The sequence below is a fragment of the Triturus cristatus genome, chromosome 12 (genome assembly GCF_964204655.1).
Source record: "Triturus cristatus chromosome 12, aTriCri1.1, whole genome shotgun sequence".
NCBI classification, from domain to species: domain Eukaryota; kingdom Metazoa; phylum Chordata; class Amphibia; order Caudata; family Salamandridae; genus Triturus; species Triturus cristatus.
This window is the reverse complement of record NC_140595.1, coordinates 35,707,774-35,733,326: the sequence shown is the minus strand read 5'-3', so window position 1 is coordinate 35,733,326 and position 25,553 is coordinate 35,707,774. Positions and strand designations below refer to the sequence as shown.

The 25,553-nt window shown below is 42.6% G+C and overlaps 1 protein-coding gene across 2 annotated transcripts; it reads right to left on the bottom strand.

Annotated features, from left to right (window-relative positions):
• Positions 1-4,027: 4,027 nt before the first annotated feature.
• Positions 4,028-20,184, bottom strand: MPV17L2 (MPV17 mitochondrial inner membrane protein like 2). 2 transcript variants are annotated; one of them, XM_085640113.1, is made up of 6 exons: positions 20,067-20,184; positions 13,969-14,228; positions 13,140-13,301; positions 12,908-12,984; positions 7,873-8,001; positions 4,028-5,888 (listed from the first exon to the last, which is right to left on the bottom strand). In XM_085640113.1, exons 2-6 carry the CDS (start codon positions 14,153-14,155, stop codon positions 5,775-5,777), a joined length of 669 nt encoding a protein of 222 aa, XP_085496239.1. In that variant the 5' UTR covers positions 14,156-14,228; positions 20,067-20,184; the 3' UTR covers positions 4,028-5,774. The 2 variants fall into 2 exon arrangements, with proteins under 2 accessions (XP_085496239.1, XP_085496240.1); XM_085640114.1 differs by having other exon boundaries at positions 20,034-20,156.
• Between the last annotated feature and the right edge of the window lie 5,369 nt (positions 20,185-25,553).

The window sequence follows — 25,553 nt, the reverse complement described above, 5'->3', positions numbered from 1 at the left end:
GAGGCTAATAGAAACAATGCACTAAAAGAATATCATATTAACGAGCGTAAAACTTAGATAGTATGTACCGGGGCAACTGATCTGATGGACCAGGGGGTGGTGGATGATGCAACCTATCTGAGGGTCAGGATAACATCTATGTTGGACCAGCTAGTTGAACTGAATGTAACACCCCTGTTATCGAAGAGAAGGCAGGAATTAAACAGAAACGATAATTTGCACCTCTCAGTGGTGGGAAGATGCAATGCATTAAAGATGGGAATACTGCCAAAAGTAATATTGTTTAGAACTATCCCCTTGGAGGGTTAATAAGCATTGGCTCTCAAAACTGGAGAGAGCATGTTTTAGTTTTCGCTGGCTGTTTAAGAAGCCAAGAAGGGCCTATAAGTACATGATACTTCCCAAGAGCAGGCAGGGGGATGAGCAGTTCCTAGTGTAATATTTTACTACTGGTCCTGTATGCTGCAGCGTACGGGGATCTTGTTCACGGGTAGGACGTATCATTTAAGTCACGCCGAAACACCAATTTTATACGAATGCCTTTTGAGAAAAATGGAACACAGCTACCAGAAGAACACGAGGTTTAAGACTGTGAAGGGGGCATACTGGGTATGGCGGGCAAGTGAAGAGAAGAAAAGGCATCACCAAATATATTTGGTATACACAACTATGGGGCTATCCAGTCTTACCCTCTATATTCCATAATAATATGGGTAAAAGATGGGAGCAGAATGCCATCACACGATTCGGGAACCTCATAAAGAGCAGCTATATCCATTTAGCGGAATGCAGGAAAAGTATGGGCTAATGTAGGAGAATTTCTTTAAATATCTACAGAGTTGAGATTTTACTGACCAAGACTTGGCTCTTGCCCATCTTACTAATAAGGTTCCTATTATGAAGCCATTGATGGCGGAGCTAGGGTCCAGCAAATCTATAACCTATTAACACAAGCTCTGCCCGACAACCTAGAGGCTCGGAATGCTAAGTGGGAGATGAGACTAGAGGCAGACAGACCAATACTACAGAGATCTTTGGAGCTCGGCAGTGAGACACTTAACTGCAGGTTTAAAGAGCCAGCACTTCAAGCCTGTATTTAATTTATATTATATTATATCCCAACTAAGCTATGCAGATGGAGTAGGAAACCCGAAGCTAAATGCCATCGAAATAGAATAGCCCAGGCTGAACTTATACATATTTTATTTTTCATGCACAAAGATAAGCTCTTACATACAGGAAGTTGGGACCTTCATTAGTATGATTTTAAAAGTTCAGAATAAGATTACTCACCAGACGATGTTGTCAGGGCTCGTGGAAGGTCCCAGATACCCAAAAGGGGATTTACATCTGATATTTGTGGCCATGGCAGTGGTCCGCATGTACATAGCTTCAGAATGGCTAAGCCCTGACCCTCCAACCTTCTCAGTTTTTGACAATGTATAATATGGAAAGGAGCCTATGTGAGTGTAAGGCGCGAAGACGTGGAGTCTTGATATGGTCTCATTAACCGACTGGAATGAGAGTATTAGCCATAGAGATCATCTGTCGGAATAGGAGACAATGCTGATATTCTCTAATTATCCCCTAGGGAGGTAGTATTCACTCACCGTCTCGCACTCTTCTGGTTTGTTGATCAGTAATCTCAAGGAGATGTACAGGTTCTCTACATCTTATGTGAAAACTTGAAGTGTCATCCTTAATATTGCTTCCGGTAACAATATGCGAAATTTAAGGTGTGGCGGTCGAAGCTCACTTTTGTTTCCCGTTCCTCGCCTTCCTAAATGTGCTCCTAATGTCATATGGGATGTTAAGATTTTAACCTCATCAATTAAGATTTGCACTTTATTACTTTGTAAAACTCCGGTATAGTTCAGTGTCGATTCAGAGACCATCTTATCCAATCTATATTGCAATAACTGAGGTTATGTGCTTATTTATTGCATAAGCAGTTGATTTTATATTGTCGTTTTTTGATCCATCTAGGTAATAACTGAGATTTTGCACTTTATTGTATTGGTCATATCGTCTATTTTTTGCTGCTAAAAGTTATATGAATTGTAAAGTACACTGATTTTTAAAGCGGTATATATCTTTTTAAAAATACACTTTTCCAACTGGAAAGTGTAGGTATGATTAAGAATATGCACTTTATGACTTTGCACAAATTCGACTGCACTGAAATATCTTGCTGTATCTGATCTACTTGACAAATCAACACCACACACTTTATCACTGTATTTGCCGATTGCACTATTTTAAGTTGCCTTACTTGTTCCATTATGATACATATTGAGGTTTTGTACTATATTACCATATGTGATATACTATCCCTCCATGCTGCTAACAGAACTGTATAGTGCTCAGGCTTTTTCTTTTTAATGTGACTTGCATCTGGATATGTGATCTGTCCAATTGGACAACAATTGGTATGTCTGAAAATCTGTATCTTGTTATGTTTTTCGTGTTCTCTTCTATATATATATCCAACAACAAAGTTTGCCCCAAAGGATGAGCCGCCAGATAAGTTGATATTAGACTTATGTTGAAGAAATGCAGCCGACAGGATTGGCGGTTGACTGGCTTCATTACTTCCTTCGCCAGACGGATTTCCCCTTCTTTGATGGCGTACAAACAAGCAAATGTCATGGCAGAACAGTGCTTCAATATACAACCCTGAATCTCCCCAAGTGGGTGTGGCCACTCCTGTGGCCTTATGGTTCAAGTAGTTCGCACATGAAAATGTAAATCTTAAGTGAGCTTGCCAAACATTTCTACACGTTTAAAAAATATATAGAAGCACTGTTCTGCCATGACATTTGCTTGTATCTACGCCATCGAAGAAGGGGAAACCCGAAAAACGTCTGGTGAAGGAAGTAATAAAGCCAGTCAACCGCCAATTCTGTTGGCTGCATTTCTTCAACATAAGTGCAATATCAACTTACCTGGCGGCTCATCCTTTGGGGCAAACTTTGTTGTTGGAGATATAATATATACCTGATGTTAATGTTATATGTATTTTGGATTTGTATAGCCCCATAAATAAATGTTGTTAGGATTTCCAGGAATAGCGATTATTTTTCACACACACACTATTTTTTTTTTTTTAAATCATCTCACATAGTGAGCAGGAATTGGAGTTCCTGTTCATATTTCTCTTTTGCCAACCTATTGAGCTCAAAAAGGTGTCTGTAAGACATTTGAAGTTATGTTTCAGGAGAATTGCTGAGGGATGCACAGATAGGCAAAGATTTCGGATTCATGAAATAAAAGTTGGGGCATCATCAAAGAAAAAAACATTTAATAAAGCTTAAAACATAGAGGGGTAATTGGTCAATGATCGCAAAGCAGAGTGTATTGGGACTTCTTAGCAAAGTTCAAAATCTTAAAGAGAACACTAGGTAAAGTAAGAGCTTCTAGTTAAATGAATATTGTAAAAAGTTTTATACTTTTGATGAAAAAAGTGTGTTGGCTGCTTCCTGGCATCAGAGAAAGCATTTTAAGTGCATAACTGTGAGAGGGATACAGAAAGTGAAGCCTACAGTTAAACAGGAATACTTTTTTTCCAAATCAAATTCAGGAAACCCGCCCAAAAAATAACCTCAAAACAGTCCCCCCAAAACATACCACAGTGCTCACTTTCTCATCCTTCAGCATCTTCACTTTGTTCCCAACTTGAAGAAACTAAAGACACACGCACAAGACAATCTGAACAGTAGTTTTTCTATGAACTTGTTTCCAGTTAGCTCCACAAACACCCCAAAGCACACACAAATCAACACTAGATGCACCACTTCACATTCCTCCAAGCAGTTACTTAGCAGTGAGCGCAGAAACAACTTCACGCAAGCCACCAAGAGAGCACACAGTCCAAAGATGTGGACCAGGGCTTCGGGCCTGAAGTCAACCAACATAAGCTACTGCGGTAGTCAAGTGCAAGAGGTTGGTGTTACACTGGTGTTGAATTTGCATACTTAACAAGACAACAAAATGGCCAACTACATGCACAGTGAAAATGCACAATGGGTGATGTGTGAACTTTTATTAGAAATATTCTTCTCTAGTGCCTAACTCCCACAGGGATCTATTCCTATTTAACACATCTCGTCAACACATTTTGGTATCAGCATATGGATTGAAATGATCAATTTAACAACTGAACTTTACATCAAGAGAGAAGGACAGACTCTTAGACAAGTGTGCACATTACAGCAAGGCACATTAATAAAAGCTCTGCACACTGGATTCCAATTTACATCAAGTAAATAAGAAAAATATGCTCAGTCGATGAACGAGCTGCAATCAAAATCGCATCGGTCCAGCAATTTTTAAGGATATGTCCTTTTTTCCCTTTTAGTCTGAACCGTGCAAATTACTTGGGTATATCCCCATTACTAGTTAGTGTTCCCATAACTGCGTTAATATTTGACAATATAATTTTATTCCATCAATATCAAAAGACGATTAAAAACTCTTTGTACAATAGCTGGTAAAGTGCCCCTTGCGGACACGGCTATTCAGTGGGCGATATCTTTTGGGATGGCAGGCACTGCAGCTTGCAGCCGCCATTCCATCTTTGCGGACAGTATCACTTTGATAAGAAGGCCCAGTACAAGGCCGGACCAGAAGAAACACTGAAGATGTAACTCTTGTTCATTCTATGCCTTTCTGACACGGTTCAAGTCAACCCCAGAAGCATTTTTCATTCTATCTAACTGGACGGTTCAAGGTCTAGCTGCAAAGCATTGTTATGGGTGCATACAGCACTTTGGTCGCAATAATTTGCTTGCATAAGATCCGGTCGGCCATGTTGTTATTGCTCAACTAAAGAAAAAAAAAACAACAAGCAGCTTACGGTGACTGTATTTGTTGGAATGTGAGAGGAAAGATGGTACCAGTGAAAAGAGGCTACATTCCATCCAGTGTTTCTTCTACCTTCCACTTAGCTTTAAAAAAATAAATTTCACCAGTTTCCAGTGCCTCCCTTTTAAGATACAAAATTCCTGGTGAAACAAGGGGGAGAATCAACCTTGCCTAAGTCACTCACATATCTACAGTGAACATGTTAACCAAGTCCGAAAACAAATCGGATAAGGTAGTGCATCATGTTTCAGCAGTTTCTGTGTAACACTTTATAAAGCCCACGAGGACAAATGGACTGAAACAGTTCTGCCAATGAACAATTCAGGAACTTCAACAAAAACACTGATAAGCCCTGCAATGTTGGGCAAGCTACACCCTTAACACCTATTGAGGGCATAAATCACTATTTTAAGTGCAGATAATATTTTTAGGTGAAACACAATGACCCAGCATCACTGAGCTTAAATAAAATTAAAATTAAAAAACAAGGCAATAAGAATGTTGACACCTGCAATGGCTTTTTAAGTAGATCACTGCTGACAATCATTTCAGGATCTCTACAGCCCTCTGATTTTTGGATTTTGGAGAAATGTCCAATCGAGAGGCAAGATCCGAAAAGCCTTATACAATGGAACTCTGTGATTGCGGTGAATGCTTTATGAATGACTGTGGCCGCTTGAAATCTCTTCTCGACTTTCTTATAAGCATCAGAGACATGGGCCCTGATGAGCTATAAACAAAAGCATTTGTTTACTTCTCTTTTTGTTTTTATTTACCGGGTGCTGTTACTTCTCAAAACACAAGAGAGTTCTGTGAGCGACAGTAAATGAGAAGTCCGATTGGTCGCGGTCTCTTCAGCAGTATCTCTTTCTCATGTAGTTCTGTGTATGATTTGGTCACCTTTTAATGGATCACACTTTTTCATCAAGTGCTTGTGGTAAGGAGGGCGGGGAAGGGACTGTGCTTTCTTCAAGATCAATTTGATTTTGAATGTCTGTACCGAAGTCCTCTGGCTTAGTCTTGGTCTGAAACCAAAGGAGAAAAGAGAAAACAAACACTTTCAGTAAAAATTTACTTTAAGCCGAGCTACAAAAAGACCTGCTCTAAGAGAACAAAGTTTGCTAGCTCATCTCATGATTTAGGCCAGATTAATATTATTAACACTCAAAACATCACATGACGAGCTTCTTAGCTGAAATGTATTGTTAGAAGCTAAAAGCAAAAATCAACAAGTTCTTCAATTTTGTTCACTGTAGGACAAAAAAAGGCATTCCTGTTTGAACGTGCATCCAAAGCATGTAAGTTAGCTCCATAAAGACACTTTCATGTACTGAAACTCTACCAATAAATTTGTTCAACATGTGATGCCACTGAAACAGCTCTAAACCTGAAAGTCACAACAGATAATCCTGCACTCACTGTGCTCCCCCTCTATGTGTGCCTCACAGTCAGTGCACCTCCCGACAGCCTCTTTGACTGTGAGCCTGTGACTGGAACACTGAATAGCAACAAGGGGTTGCGTTCGTCAGCAAGGCTCGGCCACTACAAAATTATAAGAACAACAGACACCAATGCTGACTCTATGTAACCAACACAATGATTTCAGGTTGTGGTCACACAACTTAATTACTTTTATCACCATTTAATTTCAATGTTATTCATGAAAAACTTTCCAATTTACATACAACTGTCATTGACAAATTAACATCATGAAATGAATCACTTTACATTCATTGCGTGTCCCACATCAAATAAACATCAATACATTAGCACAACAGTGAATTATTGTACACGACAAAACACACAATAAAAAAACATGTATTTGTTTGAGTCTGTAGTATGGCATGGTAGCAAAGACAAAACAATCCCTGGTTAGCTAGAAGTCACTTCTCCATGCAAGCGACGGCAGGCCTCCATGTGATCCCACCAGAGCAGATTTAGCGCCAACGTGATTCATGTTGCAGAAGGCCTCGCAAGCATCTGCGTCCCCTTTGGTAACATCAAAGCCCCTTCGGGTGCAAAAAGTGGGTGCACGTGCCTGTCGCAAACTGGTTCCTGGAACTTTGTATAATACACCCCCAGGTGGCTAACAGGCAGACACATTAATTACAGGGTAAACCCTTGTGACATGTCAGAGAGCGGTGCTCAGTATCAGCAGCACATTAGACCTTTACAACTTGCATATTCCTTGCTATGTCTACACTACTCGTTCAGGAACAATGCATGTACTGTTCCACCAAATATGAATGCTTACTAAGAACAAAGACTAAATACTTAAAAGGGCTTAACGGCTGTGCCCGGTGGAGGCGGTATGGAAATTAGCAGGTGCTTCTTTTATGATCCTCCTTCGCAATGATTAGCCATCCTGAGATGACCAAGATGTCTTGTGCTAAGCACGATATCCAATATTTTCCAGATTTTGAGAAAAATGTAACTTAACATGAGCCAATAGCCACCTGCTGAGCAATTCATCTTAAAAATTTACAATATCATGTACCAGCTTTAAGTAAATTGAATTTTAAATTTGGAAATCACCCAGCCTCATTTTTCAATGATAGCATTATTTGGAAAGAGTTTCATCTAAAATTTTGCAGTAGAGAGGATGGAAGGTCAGTTAAGACCGTTCACACAGTGGAGTGGGTGCTACTAAGATCTGACTTTTGCACACTCTCCACTGCGTCCACTCAGTCTCTTACCATTTGAGTTTGAGAATACACGAGTTGGGCAATGAAAACAACGGACAATTCAGCATTAAGAGATAATTTGGGCTGTGGCTCAAGTCACATAAATGGTCAATATAGAAACATAAATCAATTTAAAATCCAAGTAGTCTATCGTTTTGAAAATCTTCAACACTTCCGGGTCATGCATTGCATGGCTGTGGAGTGCCAGCAATGGCGGTGAAGATTTCTAGGAAAGGAGTTAATGGCAACCTGTTCCCGGAAGGGTCTGCATCAACAATAACTGGAATAAAAGCATCTTGCATCACAGAGAAGCTTCTTCACTCACCCTGTGCTTTATGTAAGACAGGTACGTGTCCCATCCCAGAGTAATCACATTCACGTAGATGACACGATACTTCGGAGCCAGGAAGTAGAAATTAATCATCTGAGCAGGTGGCCAAACACACCAGTCCGCCTAGAGAGAAGAAGATGCTAAACATAAAAACCCATTTCACTACGCAAAATAGACACATTTAATTCTGATCACTCATCAATTACAGAAAACTTACGCATATCATTCTACAGTGAATGTCCAGAGAGGTTTGGCCACAGCTAATTAAATGAGCTACAAAACCTCAAAAACATATACCTTTTATGTCTGTCCTCAATCATGCGGTCCCAGAATAAGACAACTGGACATATGTGCATGGTCTGTGCCGCACTCAACTCACAAATCCAAAATGCAGGTACTATTTTGAATTAGAAACATCCTTTAAGCGAAAAGAACACACAGGAGATGAAGTCCACTTATTTTAAAATGTATGCAACCTAGATGAATGAGATCACCCTTGTTTGAGAACCCAAAAATGACTAAGTTCTCATACTAGTCCAGACCCCTCTCGACTATAACCTAAAGACTAAACTGGGCTTCCCACATCATTCGATCTTACAATGTGTGATTAAGTCTGCTGCGCTGTACAGCAATACACCGCAGAGCCATAATAAGACCCTGCGTGCATTCTTCACTTCCATTCATGGCACGGGCACTGAAAATAGTCAGCCTTTTTCAAAGTCAAAATGATTTCCATGAACAAATGATTGTCATGTGATTTCCACCCCCTCTAGACTCTGGAAAGGCAGCTTCTTAGCCTTTTCTACAGCATAACTGAAAAACAAGAGTGATGGTCGTGTTCCTAAAGTAAATGAGACAAACAGGAACTAGGTAAGAGCAATCACTGAGATTGGCAAGTCAGAGGTTTTTGTCTGGCCCGAGTCAACAAACTGAAGCAGGGCCCGCCCTAGGCCGAGGACCAGTTTCACAAAAATGTCCTGACAGTAATAAGAAAACATGGCAGAACCAACATCCAGCACCATCTACCGGTGTTAGAGGTCCCATCATTAAAAAGTAAGATGGCTTTGCTTTCAAATCTATGAATGCTGCAGAAGGGGGACCTCAAAACATGTGTGGCTTCTGAAATACTGACCCGCTCTAAAACACCACTTCTGATGGCCCTGACTGAGACACAGGCACTGGGGCAATAGGCCACGGAAAAGGACACCAAGACAGGTGGCCATGGCACAGTTACAGATACCGGACACTGCAAAACTTGGTTTACAACATTGCTTCATGGACAAGGGTACAAAGCCATTAAGAGTGGGTCATTAGCACTAGATTAATAACACAATAACTCAAAACAATAAGGCACAATATCGGAAAAAAGGCATTAATACATCAATACTAGCACAAACGTATTCAGGAAGCATGTTTGAGGAGCAGAGACTGGCGCAGGCACGACCATCATTAAGAAAATTGACAAAGCCATACAGGAGCCTTGAATATCTGGCGGTACTGCAAAACAACCCATTTGAGAAATGCTGCTCAACAACAAGGCTCCCGCTTTTAGGATTCTCATTTTTTAAGCATTTCTGTTTGTAATTCTCCAGGTTTATTTTTTGCACTTTTTATTTGAATTCACACCTACACTCCCTGCGGAAACAACCATCTTAGCCTCCTTGTTCCAGACTGATACAGTGGCACCGCAGCTGCCCGGGTTTTCCCGCTGGGGTCTTCCCAACCAGGTTTTTCCCACTTACCTTTCATCCCAGCAACAGAAACACCGCCTACCCCAGGACCTACTTAATGCAGGCTGCAGTGCAACCACAAAGCAGGTGCGCCACTGGCATTTTTCAGGCAGGCCAAAGGCAATCCCATCTGCGCCCGTCCACCCCCAGTGCCAGGACCCCTGGCTCTGCAGCCCCCCCAAAGATACACCATAGCTGAGCTCTACAACCTCTACCCTGAAAGCCACAACAAACACTGCCATTGCTCTGACCCATACTTCACTGTAGGACCTTTCACCTGCACTCACCGCCACTGCACACACAACAGCCCACCGGCCAGCCCTACCCCGAACCCACCACAGACACTACCTGAACAAAAACACCCATTTGCATGTGCCCTTCGCAACACACGCTCACTGTACAAGCATTCCACTGAATTATTAGAATTCATCGCCACCCTCGAACCCGACAAAGTCTTACTTATTGAGACCTGGCTCGAACCCACATCCGCCCCAGATATTGCCACAGTGATCCCCAATAGATATAAAATCACTCACCATGACCACACCAACAAGCCGGGAGGAGGAATAGCCATCATCCACAAAGAGACCATACAGTGTACCATCACCACCACCGACAATACCACCCCCTACCCCGGGGACATCTCAACTTCAAGCTCCACAAGGACGACAAGACAGCCATCAGAAGCACCCTTGCATACTCACCCCCAGGCCCACGCCTCAGCAACACCATTGCAGACTTTATTACGCCCCCAGCCTTAGACTACATCTTCCTCGGTGACCTAAATTTCCACAGACGACCCCAACAAAAACACCACACACCTCTTTGACAGTATGAGCAATCTTGGATTAGCCCAGATTGTCCAACACCCTACACACACCAGACCAAATTTTCACCTCCAGAAACCGCGTCAAATACAGCAATGTCACATGGACCTATCACTCCATCGTCCACTTCCAAATCTCCAGCCCCTGCTTCGCCACTCCCAAGATGACCAACGCCCCCCGCTGGAGGTGGAACAAAATCTCAGAGACCAGCTGGGAGAATGCCCACAACACCGCCAACCCTGTTACTGCCAACAACCTCGAACATTGAGTGAAAAACGTCAACGCCTGGATCACCAAATTGCAGACATCGTCCCCATCAGGAGCATCATCTATAAAGAAAATCCTCCAAAAAGGTCAGCAGGCACATCCAAGAACTCAGAACAGTGAAATGAGACAGCAAAAAGTTGGAGAGGAGATGGCACACCAGCAAGGACACCTCCGACAGGGCAGCCTTCAGGACCTCCCTCAACCTCTACCACCGTCTGCTGAGGGCAACAACAAAAAAAAGAGAGCCCTTTCCGCACACATTTAAACTGGCGCCAATAAAACCAAGGAACTTTTCAATGTCATTAATGAATTCTTCAACCCAGCTGCCAGTGAAAACAACATGACACCCTCACAGAATTGTGAGGCAACCTCGCCCCCTTCCATGACAAGATAGCAACCATATACAGAAACTTCGAACCCAACCCACACCTTGCTCAACAGATACGCTACCACAGTAACCGACACGAAGCACACACTGACCACCTGGAACATCCTCTTCGCCCAGGACACAACCTGCACCATGAAATCCATCCACTCGGGAGCTCCCACAGACCCATTCCCACACCTTCAACCTCCAAAACCCAAGGATGGGACAGCCTTTTCAACACCTCTATCACCACCGCAACATTTCCGGATGCCTGGAAACATGCTGAAGTCAGACCACTTCTCAAAAAACTTCTCCCGACCCCAGTGAACTCAAGAACTACCGGCCAATGTCTCTGCCCCCGTTCCCAGCGAAGGAACTGGGGAAGATCATCAACAGTCAACTCATGACACATCTGGAGCAGAACAAGCAACTAGACACCTCCCAATCCGGCTTCTGCAGCAATCACAGCACCATACCCGCCCTAATTGCAGCCACGACAACATCTGAACCATCCTCGACCGAAGAGAAACAGCAGCTTTGATCCTCCTCGACATCTCCACAGCCTTTGGTACCGTATCTCGTCACACACTGATGTAAAGATTCCACCACATCGGCTCAGATGGATCACCTCCTTCCTCACCGGAAGAAACCAGAGGATCCACCTTTCACCTCAGCACCCAAGGAGACCACCTGTGGTGTTCCACAGGGCTTATCCCTTTGCCCCACGCACTTGGACGCATATATGACCCCACTGGCCAACATCGTCAGATACCACGGTCTCAACATAATTTCCTACGCAGACGATACCAAACGCATCCTCTCACTCACTGAGAACACTACCACCACCAGAACCAACTTCCACAGGTCGGAGACAAACGTCGCAGACTGGAAGAACAACAACTGCCTGTAGCTGAACAGAAGTACTGATCTTTGGCAACAGCAGCTGCACACAGAACGACTCCTGGTGGCAATCAAACCAAGGACCAGCACCCACTACCTCCAACCATGTCAGAAACCTCAGAATCATCATTGACAATAAGCTCACCATGAAATCACAGATCAACGCCGTTTCTTACACTTGCTTCCTCACTGTGTCTGCTATGCAAGATCTTCAAGTGGCTACCCTTACACACAAGATAAACCGTGACACAAGCCCTCCTCACCAGCCGACTGGACTACGGCCATGCCCTCTACATAGGAATTGCTGCAAACCTTCTACAGAGACTTCAGACCATACAGAACGACACAGCCAGACTCATCCTCAGCCTTCCCCGACGAACCCACATCACACCCCACTTCAGGACACTCCACTGGCTCCCTGTATAGAGAAGATGCCAATTCAAGCTGCTGAACCATGCACACAAGGATCTACATAACCAAGGACCCGCCTACATTAACCACCGCCTGAACTTCCACCAACAATTGAGAAGACTATGCTCCGCCTCACTTTCACTTTCCTATACTCCCCGCATCTACCGAAGTGGAGGACGTTCCTTCTCCCACATCGCAGAAAAGACCTGGAACAGCTTCCCCAGGCACCTACGGACCATCACCTCAACTCCAGAATTCCAAATGGCCCTCAAGACCTGCCTGTTCAAATAAGCCTCTGGGGCCTGCAAGCGCCTGGATACCAAATCAGATGATTAGTCACGTTTTATAAATCCTGCCCGACTACGTCATAGGATTTTGCCTCCCAAACTGGTAAAGGGGATGCTACATATATTACAAAAAACTGTATAATGTTCAAATCATTTTGGGCTTCTCTAAATAATTTTCAAAATAGATCTAAACTAGCTCAGAGCACCACAACTTCCTAACCATAGAATATTTTTCTTTACCTTGTAAAATTCCCAGAATTTTTCCTTGAATTCCTGGGTGCTTTCTTGCAAGGTTTGGCCCTCCATTGATCCAATTCCTAATGTTAAAATAATTGATAACATTATTAGTTGTATTCATTAATAGGCTTCTTACGAAGGAGGGTAATACAGCAGGGAGGGATGCTATTCACATGAAGGCCACTGTGAACGTGGGACTTAATATGTGTATAAATGAAATGTTATTAAATCTTACCTAAGAAATACCACGCTCCCAAAAAGGGTGAACATATGAGCTGATCAACCAGCACCTTCTTTGCAACTAGTTTAATTCCCTTCCCTGGAAAGGATCGATCCAACCACAGGTACCAAAAATGCATTAACGGCCCCATACTGCAACCGATTGCAAACATACTTCCTGCAGGGGTGGAAAAAAACAAATTCCATGCGTTAAGACATGTAGCTGTTCGTCTAAGGAATCACAAATTTAGCCCTTAAAATGTTAAATACATACAGAATGGAAATTGCAATAATAAACCAAATGTTCTTCTATAATGTAAGAGAAGTGAATTTGCCTACGTACATGCTGTCCTTCAGTGCCTTCACCTCATATGTGAGCAATGGTCATTAAAAATTTATCCTGGCTTTAATAGAATTTGTTAGAAAATAGAGGATTAGAGATGCTTTTTTATGTATTTTTTTGGTACACACAAGTTTTTGGTTGATATCCACCAGTATACCCATTTGTGAAAGCACAAATATTGAGTAAACATAAAATTTTGATTTTTTTTTTTTTTAGTTTGGGCTAATACAGTTACCTCACTTTGCATTAGCCACTGTTGGTTTTGTTTTGTAATCAGCTTTTCACTTCTATTTAAAGATGAGTATGTTAAGTATTTTGCAGGGCCACATGGAAGTACGACAGAGAAGAGTCCAGCATGGTGTTCTTAAGATGGCATGGGGGTAGCTTAAGAACGCCATCGGCTTGAATGAACAATGTTAAAGCAAGAACCCATGCTTCATTGTGAATCATTTTACGGAATTAAATGAACTTTAGGAAACTAAAAGAGAAATGTTCCTGTTACCTGTTCGTGTCCAGTTTCGCTTCTGTTCAGAGTTCTTGCGAAGTTCACGAGTTTGCTGAATGATATCGCCAGTGGCCAAGAACGCCCCGCAGCTTACCGTGTTGGTCACGATGAGTAATCTTCCTTTAAAGAAAGGTTTCCAAAGAACTGACAACCGTGCAAAGAAGAGCTTACCCTGGGGAAGCATTGCTCCCAGAATTTAATGTCGTCAAATGACGAAACCACATTGACCAGGAAAAGAAATCAATGTTCCTTGTACCCTGCAATGAAGAAAAAAAAAAGAGAAGGAACAAAGAAGAATCAAGACATTAACTTACTTAACAGGGCTTACAAGGTGTTCAAAAATTGCATAAATTTTCATTTTAAATTAGCACTATCCTCTATACAAAAAAAATTAAATCTTAAACTACTTTTTAGGAAATAACAGTTCTGCCAGTGTTAAATACTTCCGCGTTTGAGGTGATTTGTAAACAAAAAGAAGTGCCAGGGCCTTCGTCAGGAGGCCACTGCAGCTTGCACCACCCATAGCCCCTGCCGGTGACAGTACCAACAAAAGAGTGACAATTAAGACTATTCCAGGCCCCAAAGCTTTGAGAACGGGTTGGGCAGCAGGGATTAGTCGTTTTAAATGTTTATTTAATTAATAAACAAATGTGTGCTAATCTTTAATTTAGACAAACAGTGCCACCATGTGGCAGACTGTCCTAAGTACCGTATTGAGCACTGGAAACCACCAGCTCAAATTAAGCCCTGTATGGCATTCTGAAGGAACTGACCACAACTTCTTTCAAATGTTTTGTTGGGCACCAATTGCAAAGTTCATGAAGAATTTCACGCTATTAACTTGACTGTCATGCCAAATAGCCACACAAAGGGCATACATAAAATGCATGTGTTCACTGGGCAGACAATTCGCAGCAGACCGAATTTACAGTGCTGGTAAGCGGAAGTCTGTATGTCTCATGAAACGGTGTTGTCTACAGTAGGAATGAAGATTTAGGCAGGAAAGAACAATTACCATGTCCAGCTATTATACCTTTATAAAAAAACACACACACAACAGCAAAGGGGTGTTGTAGTGCACCCCTGGACTCAACACATAGCTGCCACAGAACAATTACCATGTCCAGCCATTATACCTTTATAAAAAACACACACACAACAGCAAAGGGGTGTTGTAGTGCACCCCTGGACTCAACACATAGCTGCCACAGAACAATTACCATGTCCAGCCATTATACCTTTATAAAAAACACACACACAACAGCAAAGGGGTGTTGTAGTGCACCCCTGGACTCAACACATAGCTGCCACAGACAACTAGAGGTGCAGGTGGACAGAAAAAGCAAATCTGACGGGCGAGGCAGTGCAGGGCGCCAATGATGGTGGGGTTGGGGGCGTGGGTGGTAAACGATAGCCACCCAGCAGCATGTGACTGGGTGGGCACCACTTGTAGAGGTGGCTGTGAAGAAGAGTCATCCCTGCATGGGGTGGGGGAGTCTACCACTTCAGGTAAACAAGGAGGATCAGAAGCCTGGATTCTATGGGAGGCACCCCTGAATAAAGTATAAGGCACTGTATGGCGCGCCATCCCTAGCAGTGTCGGCTGGACTACCACTCTAGTGGGTCACAATTAGTAAGAGGGTGCAGACAAGTTAATAACGGTAAGTGGATGGGCTGCACTAACCAAGGGTGGCCAGTGGGAGTGGCTAAGTGCAGGGAAGAAACCCATGGCAGGAGATTAAAAACAGAAAACATGGTTTGGATAGGAGGGTCACACCCAGTAGAGAGTATGAGGGAAAGTGGTGTACTTCTCTCTGTCATGCAGTGAAAAATTCTAAATAATCAAACGGCAATATGCCCACACCTGCCATGGAGTAGAAAGTAAAGCAAAAACCAGCATGTGGTGTGGGTGAGACCCCTGACAAACCTGGGACATTAAAGCTACCCACTGTAGAGGCGGGAAGGTCACATCTGCCAGGGCAGAGGGAAGAGAAACATTTAAGGAAGCGAGACGGTGGGGTGAAAATGCCACCGCTAGCAAGGGGCAGGAATCGGATAGCACAGAGCCACCCCTGAGAGTAGAAGGGTGATCTTTGACACAGGTGGGATATGACAGGCAACTACAGAAGAGACAGGAAACCTACAGCTCGTGGAGAGGAGAAGGGAAAGCGACTTCTGGCAGGGTGCAAGTATGAGAAGTATACCACAGCGCAGTGAGGTGTGGGACAGAGGAGGCACTTGCTTTTCACAGTAGGTGGACATTTAAAGCAAGGGGCTAGAAGGGATGTGAGTAGTAGGTAGCTCTCACTCCATGCGGGCTGACCTGTCTGATGGGTTCCTAGGTAGGTTACTGTCATACACCTGCTCCCCCACACGGTTTGCGCTCAGTGGATGCACGGAATTTACCTCGACTGACCAGCAGGAAAGTGAGGGATGCTGGAGCTGGATCTGGAAGGTTCGGCTAGTCCACTGGCAGTGGCGGCCGTTGGTCATATTTGTAAATAAGCCATACTGTTGAAGGAAAACCAGGATGCAACTGTGTCTGTAGTGTTTACACTACATATTGCTAACAAACTAAAATAATGTGTATCCTGAGTTTGCTCTTCAGCTAGAGTAGATGAATAATGCCTGGTGGGAAGGCACGTGGTGTCCGAGGTCCTTCATGGAAATGCTTGTTTGGGGAGCTTTAAGAGTTCTTTTGTAAACTACTGTTTCCCCCCACTTTGCAGTTTCTCCTCTCGCTCGGTAGGTGGCAATGTAACAACCTAGAACTGACACCTCTACCCCGTGCCGCCTGTGTCCTCAGTTGTTCGAGTAGCTTCGGAGAGGGACCGGAGTCCTGAAGTTATCTATCACTTGGCAAGTGAGAGCTCTATGGCAGAGTAAGAGATCAATACAGAGGGTGCAGAGTGGCGTACACAGAGGGATCTCTCCTACAGGGCTTGCAAGGGCTCAAGGTGGGGTCCATTGCAGAAGATGATTTCCAAGCTTCCTGAAACTAATTTAGCAAGGAGGGTGTGCTTTGATTCAGGCTGCTGTCACTTAGTGGGCTGTTAATGAGCGACAGGATGTTGGAATAAAAAAGAGAAAAATTAAAGGAAAGGCAAGACATTGTAAATGGGACAGAAAAAGCGATGGGGAGGCGAAAGTTGGGCAAAGTGTTCCAGGTTAAGGCACAGGTGGAGGGCAAAGTTCGGGGGACGAGAGGAAAGGTGTGGCGACCGTGGGTGATGGGCCTTATGACTTTGCTAATGAAACAAGCCACAAAATGAATGACGGGAAGAAGCGGTGAAAGAAATAAAGCTGCGTGCTGGGGCTGAGCGGGGACGTCGTACAGAAAAAAAAAAAGTAGTTCCGAAACAATGCGATAAAATGATTGCTGCGTATGTTTACCAGTACTTAGTTACTGCGCTCGGGAAGGGCTAAAGTCAGGAAGAGGCATGACGCATGCATGCCATGGACCAAATGGGAGATGGAATCACGGAGAGACGTGGGAGCCAGCAAATGGTAAGCCTATGGGCGAGCTGAAGCCCACAACAGTAGATACAGCATGTCTCTCCTCAAGACAGCGCATGTGTGCCAGCTAGAGCAGAGTCCTAAAAAAGTGGAACTGAAGATTATATTTGGAGACTCCATCCTTCTTCTGTAAATGGTCAACTGGATTATATTCAGAGTAAATACTAACCACACTTCACAGTGTTCCATTGCCTATTCTACAGGTCTGCGATACATATATACTACACTAAGAAAAGTGTAATGCTAAGGAATGTGCGCAATCAACATTGATTCTCAGTATGAACTGATCACTCAGCCTTAAGAACGAGGACTTATTTCTTGAAGTATGCTCATTGACGGGTCCTTAATTTCCTCATATTGCAAAATGAACTCTAGAATATATTAGGCAGAGGAGATCCTGATCTATAAGTGCCTGAGATACGATTTAGTGTGCGAGTCAATTGAAGAACTAGGGAATCTGATGTGAACCTAGTTGTCTCACATCAATAAAAAAAAAATAGTACAATAGTTATAAAACTATCTCATCCTCGGTATTTCCTTATGACCTGCAAACATTCGGGTGCTTAGACAGAGACTTACAACCAAAAATCAAATACTATGAAGGTCTCATCATATGAAATTCCAGACGCTGCCCACGCCTTCCATTCTGTTCCAATTGAATGTGTGAATCCTTAAATGGGTGATTTTTCGTGTTAAAATGAAATCTGGGTGCAAGTGTCCCCTGCCATGAATTGTGAAAATACACCAGGACCCTCTTTTCAATTTCAGAATGACTGGAGCTTGAATGCACATGCCGAGCCAAAGCGAACAGAATGGCTGTGCGAAGTCACCACCATCACATAGTTAAAAAACACTCCAGAGTAGGTTAAAACACCCAAAGAAGAACCCTGGCCTAACTGAAAAAGAAAGCAACACAAGAGATAGAAAGAGTAATGTAAAGGAGAGAAAACAACTTAGTTGAGTGACATGAGCGTGAGAAACCAAACCAAGAGAAACAGTGAATTAAGAGCGAAAGCCACATAAGAAAGCACAAGAGATAAAGCAACACAACTGAAAAAGAATGCAAATTGATGTATTATGGGGGTTAATAGGGCAGCATTAGACAATGACATCGACCATGCATTTGGAAAGAGCAAAAATTAATAAAGAGAAAATAAGAGGATACTGATTGTGACATGCATGTTCAAGATAAATGATTATGCTCTTTTCAATTCAGGTTTTTCTCCTATTTGGGAGATTTCCCCGGTGATATGGTTGAATGTATTTTATAACCCAATAACAATTATTGAAAAAGAGAAAGAGAAACTCAAAGAAGGTATTAATGAATAAAAGAAAGGCTGAAAGAATAGTTAACAGAATGGAAAAAAGCATTAGAATAAAAGCGCATGTACACAACAGAAGATTATAATGAGTCGAATGATATAAAGTAAGAAAGAAAAAAAAATAGAAGGGAGAACGTCAGTCATGGAAGGAAATGAGAATATCTGAGCAGGGAAACCATGGCTGGCAAGCAATTCCATATCACGTGTGATAATTTCTGTTTTTGTATGCAACAGCACTTTCTGGTGTTTTGAGTTGCATATTTGTTGTGTTAAAGGTGAACTAAAAGTTCTAGATTGCAACATGCTGTTGCTTAAATGTCATCACTGACTAAAGGTATCCCACATGACACTGGGCCACTTGAGAACTATATAAGCAACAGACGAAGGGGGCAAGTAGAAGACACTAGTGAATTCTTTGGTCATTATGTATTCATCAGTACCTTAAGCCTAACCATATGACTGTTATATGACCAGCCTGTCTGTGACTGTGGATTTTGCTGTGCCTTTCCACGAATCAAACACTGGCAAAATAAACACTTTCAAACAATGGTTCCAGAGCTATTGAGTTTTCCAGGTCCACGGATGAGTAGCTGATCCAATTCAAGGTTTGGGGATTTGCATTTCAGTATGTGTAGTACTCAGTTGGATAAACAGAACTACAAATCCCTGAATGCAAAGCAAACAGTTCTACTGGATGAGCTACCCACACATGGGCCAGGGAAACTTGAGAGTCGTGTTTTCTCCAGACTTCCCAGATCCACCTAAAAGGACGGTCAGATACAGAATGCGCTACGATGCACTAACATGGGTGGTATACAATAGTGAATAACTTACCTTTTTTAGTGTGTGTGTGTTGTAAACTCATAACAAAAGCAATGTGTCCTGTAGTAATACTCCACGCCAATATCCTTGTCAAAGTAAATCCTTTATTGAGCTCCAACCACTAACATGAGACCCTCCTTGCCTGCTCATGCTCAACTGTCATCTCACCCCAGATGGAACCCTTCAAAGACAAGGCTCCACTGGTACCTACAGCAACGCGTTGAGCACCAGGGCAATAAATTATGTAATACACCAACGCCATGTATCATAATGGAAGGAAGGGAGAGCATGTATGAAAGATAAGCAACAACCACAGATAATAAAAGAAATCTAACATAGGACACTAAAAATACCATAAATCGTCATGTTAAGTATCTCAAGTGTGGCACTGGAGTACCCTACCTGTGGTTGACTTTAGCCGGCCACAGAACTCACCTCCCGTCCTCCGGTGAACTCTCTTAAAACTCGTGCCGGCACCCCATGATCTCTTACGACTGTAAACCACCGGAGACAACTGAAAGCCGCGGGAGCCAATAGGAGAGCTAGCCTGCTATGAGTGACAGGGAAGAAAAGGGGCGAAACCAGGAAGTGTTCCGCCCCAGCTGTCAGCCTGCATACAGTAAGGAAAGAGAAAGGCCCGCCCCGGTAAAGTAGGAGGAGTTATCCCGGAAATAACCTCTCTGACTAAAAATGAGCTACCGCTAGTGCCCCCGGGGGACACAAAGTGCCAACCCAGCGCCGCCTCCGGGGTATTAATGTATTGTTACCCACTCCCCACAGCCTAGTCGCTCTGAGTGCTTAGATGTAGGGCTGACTACGTGCGAGGAGCTCCAGTCCCATTCTACTGCTTCCATATTGAAACGAACCTCTCTAATAATTAGCTAACAATAACACACATAACATTTTAAAACAAGAAAGAGGGAGTGTGTTTTTTAATCGGGGGAAATCATTTTCACTATTGATATACATTGAACCTGAGACAGCTAAAATGAATGCATTTTTGGCTTTAGGAAATAGTGACTTCTTCCTGATTCGGGTCTGTTCTTTATGCTAAATGCTGACCCTTAGCCCCAGTCACACGATGTTGTAAAAATAACTTTAGTCATTATCTTACCATGCAGAAAGAGGAATTCTTCTGTACAGAGCAGCTTCATAATTGTTTATTTTCCCATGTAAAGAGGTAATCGCTGCTCGGCAAAATAGCATTAGATTCTTTCAACTTCCCACAACAAAAGCTGGCCAAGCAGGGTCTAATTCTCCATGGGCCAGATTTTCCCAACCCTATTAGTTACTATTAACCCTAGAAATCCAAGGATGGGGAAAATGTTTCTCAGACACCGGGTCATTCATAATGAGGGCCTTAGTAGCTACACCATTTGTGGTGCATGCTTTGAGAAAAGTCTTGGGGTGTCTTTTATTAGTGTGCATTGGTGTTGTCCTTGAAGCCTGGAGAGTGTGCTCCAGACTGCACAGCAGCTTGTAGCATACAGGCAACATTTGGGACAATGGAGATTTAGGTACAAAAAAACAGGGTTTTCCTCCTTAATTAGGGAGTGTTGTCATATATGACATCTTTACACAAGTAAAGACAGGTGAAGGAAGTGTGAAGGATAGGTTAGCATGCTGTATATACAAACCAGTTTGACTAACAATCCAAGAGTCACCACCGTCATGATTTTGTGAATAGCCAGATTGTTAACACTTTCCTGAATTCTGGTGGCGTTCATGATTATTCTCCTCTTTGGAAAGATCCTTCTTGGCTTGCATAGCTATATGGTGTAAGACATTCAGCCTGTGAGAGTTGTTTGAAAAGGGTCACTTATTAGTAAGGGAACAATTTTTGATTCAAGGTTTCTCTTTTGAATGAAGTATTTGAGTTTAGATTGTAAAAAGATTATCCATTCCAGTGTACAGTGCAGACGGCATTGAAGGGAAATCTCCTTCCGGCTGGTTATCATACCAGCGCCTTTAATGCAGAAATTATGTGATCCTTTGGACTCAACTTTAGGATTTACCTGGTTGAGGGATTCTGGATTTGCTGTAGCTTGTCAATAAAGTATTAAAGAATATACAACACTAGGGCTATTGATGTCTGTATCCAGTGAGAAAGGCCTAATTATGGGAAGATTTGTTGTACTTTTCTCACTCAGTGGAATGTTTCTTTGGTCACTTTGGCAATTTGGCCTTGAAGTGAGAGGTTGAAATCCATAACCACACTTAGGCTTTTTCTCCTCAATCGATCTGAGTGGCAGGCATTCCATCTCAAGAGGCTTGACTGATAAAGGATCGTAATTTTGCCATGACACATAAGTGAGTATTTCTGTTTTGAAGAAGTAGTTAACTTTAAGAGGATGCTTCATGATTCACTGTTCCACTGCCAGAGGCATTCAACAAGCCAGATGTCTCTCATTGTTTTTGGATGGTCTGAGTGTCAACAGCATTGCTATAGCAAATTGTCTTGAAGGAGTTAACAAGCTCTAGTTTTAAAGTCACACATGGATATCAGTGGTTAAATGAACTTGCTTATTTGTTCTATGTTTGATTGCACACCCCACCCATTGGTTTGAATGTCCTGTTTATAAAGTAGTAGTAGTTAAACTGTAAATGCGTTATCAGGTGACCAGTGGAACAAAATGGCTTCCAGGTGGTTCCTTATAATGGGCGACACCTTCATCCAATATTGGCTATTTAACAACAGCAAACTACCCAAGAGGGATTATAGTTCCACTTTAACATTATATGGATCAAAAATCGCAGCATAGAAAGGTGCTATAACTTGTAAAGCTGTAATTGGCAGAACATGTCAATAATTGAGGCAACTGTCAAAAGGATACACACTAGATAAGTTGGTTATTAAACCTTATATTAAAGTGGATATAACATATCATGCATGTGGTTTTACTCTTTCCAATTAGAAGCACTGCCCTACGGCTTCCGGAAAGTTCATTGCTATTTGATGAAAAGACATGGCTATCTAAAAGTCACCCTACTGACATGGATTAATTTGACAGAAACTCATATATTATGTTTCTAGCACTGAACTAGTCAAATATTCAACATGCAGCAAAAAAGATCGACAGAGGTTGTTGGCGAAATTAATGCTCCTGTCCGCTAGAGACACAAGTAAACTTTTTTTATGATGTCTTGTTGCGACTGGATACATCTGAAATGCAGAGCCTTCAACTGTCCCAAGTTCAAGTGCGAGTAGCTCATCAAGTCCTGTTTTTCCCATTGCATTATATTACTTGTAGTCCTGAATTTACGAGATAAAGAAAACTGCAAGTACGATAATGCAAATAAAAAGCCTATACTGAAAAAGAAAAAAAAACAACTAATGTAAAGATATGTTTTCAGCTATGTGCAGCATTTCTTGCTGTGACCTTTCTGGCTGTGATGATTCTGTAATCTCTCTTAAACAAGTCACAAGTGTGAAAGTGTTGTTAATAAGCATGTGATGGTAAATTACAGAAAGAAAGTTTCCTTCTTGCTTTATTTTCCTTTTGCCATGTGTTCCTTCAACTGACAAAGGAATTTGAGTAGCTGCAATGTGTTTTTTAATGGAATTTTTAAGGGGACAAGATATTGCTGGCATCTTTGACATAACATGAAACATCCAACCTCTTACATGTATGAATGAATGCAATAATCTCCCATTAGTCCTTCTAACCTAGGATTTCTGTTTCAAGTGTTTATTTTGTGTGGAATTTGTTGTTGGTTTTTCAGTATTTTTTTTATTTTTGTAAAACATTGTGTTCGAGGTATCTGTGGCTGTAGATACACATGCTTTGCATACTCCTGCCATCAAGTGTTGGGTCCCGATGTTTGCGAGTTGTTTTTCTTTCGAAGAAGTCTTTTGATTTATAAGGTAAGGTGACTCCTCCTCATTGTAATCGTGCACATGGGCATCGACTCCACTGTTAGATTGTCACTCCCTCCTCGCCATTGAGCTTTCCGGAGTTACCCCAGATGAAGGACACAGCCCGAAATGCATTGGATTTTTGTAACATCATATCACATATAACGAATTGTGAATTACGACATGTTTCAGAGCTGCGCCTGGATTGGATACATTTGACACAGGACGCACACAGAGTATCCAACTGCCTCCATTCACCTCTGCTCCTAAAGACATCATATGCAGCCTACCACAAGGATCATCCCTCAGCCCCACCCTATTCAACATCTACATGATTCCAATTGCAGATCCCACGGACTCAACATAATCTCCTGCACAGACGACCCTCAACTGATCATCACCGAGGACCCCTCCAATGCCAAACAAACTTCTGCAATGCCATGGCCAATGTAGTCAAATGGATGTGAGACAACTGCCTCCAACTCAACTCTAACAAAACAGAAGTATTGATCTTCGGGAAATACACCCCTGCATGGGACCACAGCTGGTGATCTGCATAACTTAGACCTACACCCACAACAACCGACCATGCACGGAACCTCGGCATCATCCTCGACAGCCAACTGATCATGAAACGACAAGTCAACGCAGTCGCCTCCCCCTGCTTCCACACACTTCGCATGCTCTGCAGAATCTTCAGATGGGTCCCAAACAACACCAGAACGGCCGTCACTCAGGCCTTCGTCACCAGCCGCCTCGACTACAGCAACGCCCTTTACTCCAGCATCTCAACCCAGCTCCTCAGAAGACTCCAGGCCATACAGAACCGCATGACCGATTCCTGGTGGAGCTGCTCCGCCAGCTATAGGGGAGACTGGTTCTGGCACACCGCTATGGCCGTCACCTACCCAGCCGGACTTCGGACATATGTCTCGTCTCTTTTTCCGCTGCTGTCTCCTTCATGTGGACTCCCTGCTCTCCCTGGCCTATTTGGATCTTGATTCTGTAATTTAATTGTGAATATTTTCGTAACTTGTCACATGCTGTTTCCTTATGTAAAGCGCTCTGATATCTCCGGGTCCAGCCAGCGCTATATAAAACTCAAATAAATAAAAATGCTGGTAATAAGGAACTGTTTAGAGAGCTAGACACAATAGCTGCAAAACATGCATTTTAGTGAGTTGAGTACTGTACTCCTTAGGATCAAACTAATGTAATGGTTTGGTTAATAAAAAGAAAATTGAACAGGAGTTTAGGGTTAATGCCCCAAAGAAACAGTTTTATGCCGGACTTCTTTTTTCCGTATCACTGAGCGAAATCATTTCCTTTCATATTGATGTGAAAGATCTTGAGCATAGGGTTAACGTTCTGCATAATACACACTACACTACTACCACTCTCAAAATATTTTTAATAATGATAAAACATTTTTTTACAGCTTTCCTGACGCTAATTGTCTACTTTGTACTCGTTTTGCTGTGCTTTACATTTGAGAAGTTACTATTAAACAATTGCTGGGAACTTGATCAGCCTCATAATGATTAAGGGCAGAATTGGCCCAGCCTGCAACTAATGATTAACTCACTGAATCCTCAGCATCAGCCTGGTGGGACATTTTATGAAGACTAAAGATCACAGTGGGGTACTAACAGAATACACATTTAAAGGCAAATACAATTTATTTTGTTGATCATCAATAAAGAAAGTCAATTCCAATCTCAAAGGATGAGAACATGCACAGTTTGTTCAATACACACTCCGAGTCCAGCACAGGAGAGTGGTACCTTAGAAGCTTGACTAACAAAAGAACACAATTTGCAATGTCTGAATAAATGGTATCAAAAAACACTTTAACCCGGGGCATAGTGGGCGTGGCGGGGCTACGCGGAGGTCCACGGAGTTGTGAACAAACTTCGTGGCACTCTGCTCTGCTACACGCCTCCACCTCCCCTATATTAACAATTAATTCAACATTACTTACAATTAAATTAAAACCACTTACCTGGCATGTGGCATCCCCAGGCTGCCCTCCTCCTCTTCCTTGCCGTCTGGGTAATTATTTGAGA

Coding starts and splice junctions, on each gene's coding strand:
- MPV17L2 (XM_085640113.1), bottom strand. CDS start 14,155: ATGCTTCCCCAGGGTAAGCTCTTCTTTGCACGGTTGTCAGTTCTTTGG. Junction 12,985..13,139: donor GGGAGCGTGGTATTTCTTAG/GTAAGATTTAAT, acceptor TTTTAACATTAG/GAATTGGATCAATGGAGGGC. Junction 5,889..7,872: donor TGTCTTACATAAAGCACAGG/GTGAGTGAAGAA, acceptor CTTTGGTTTCAG/ACCAAGACTAAGCCAGAGGA.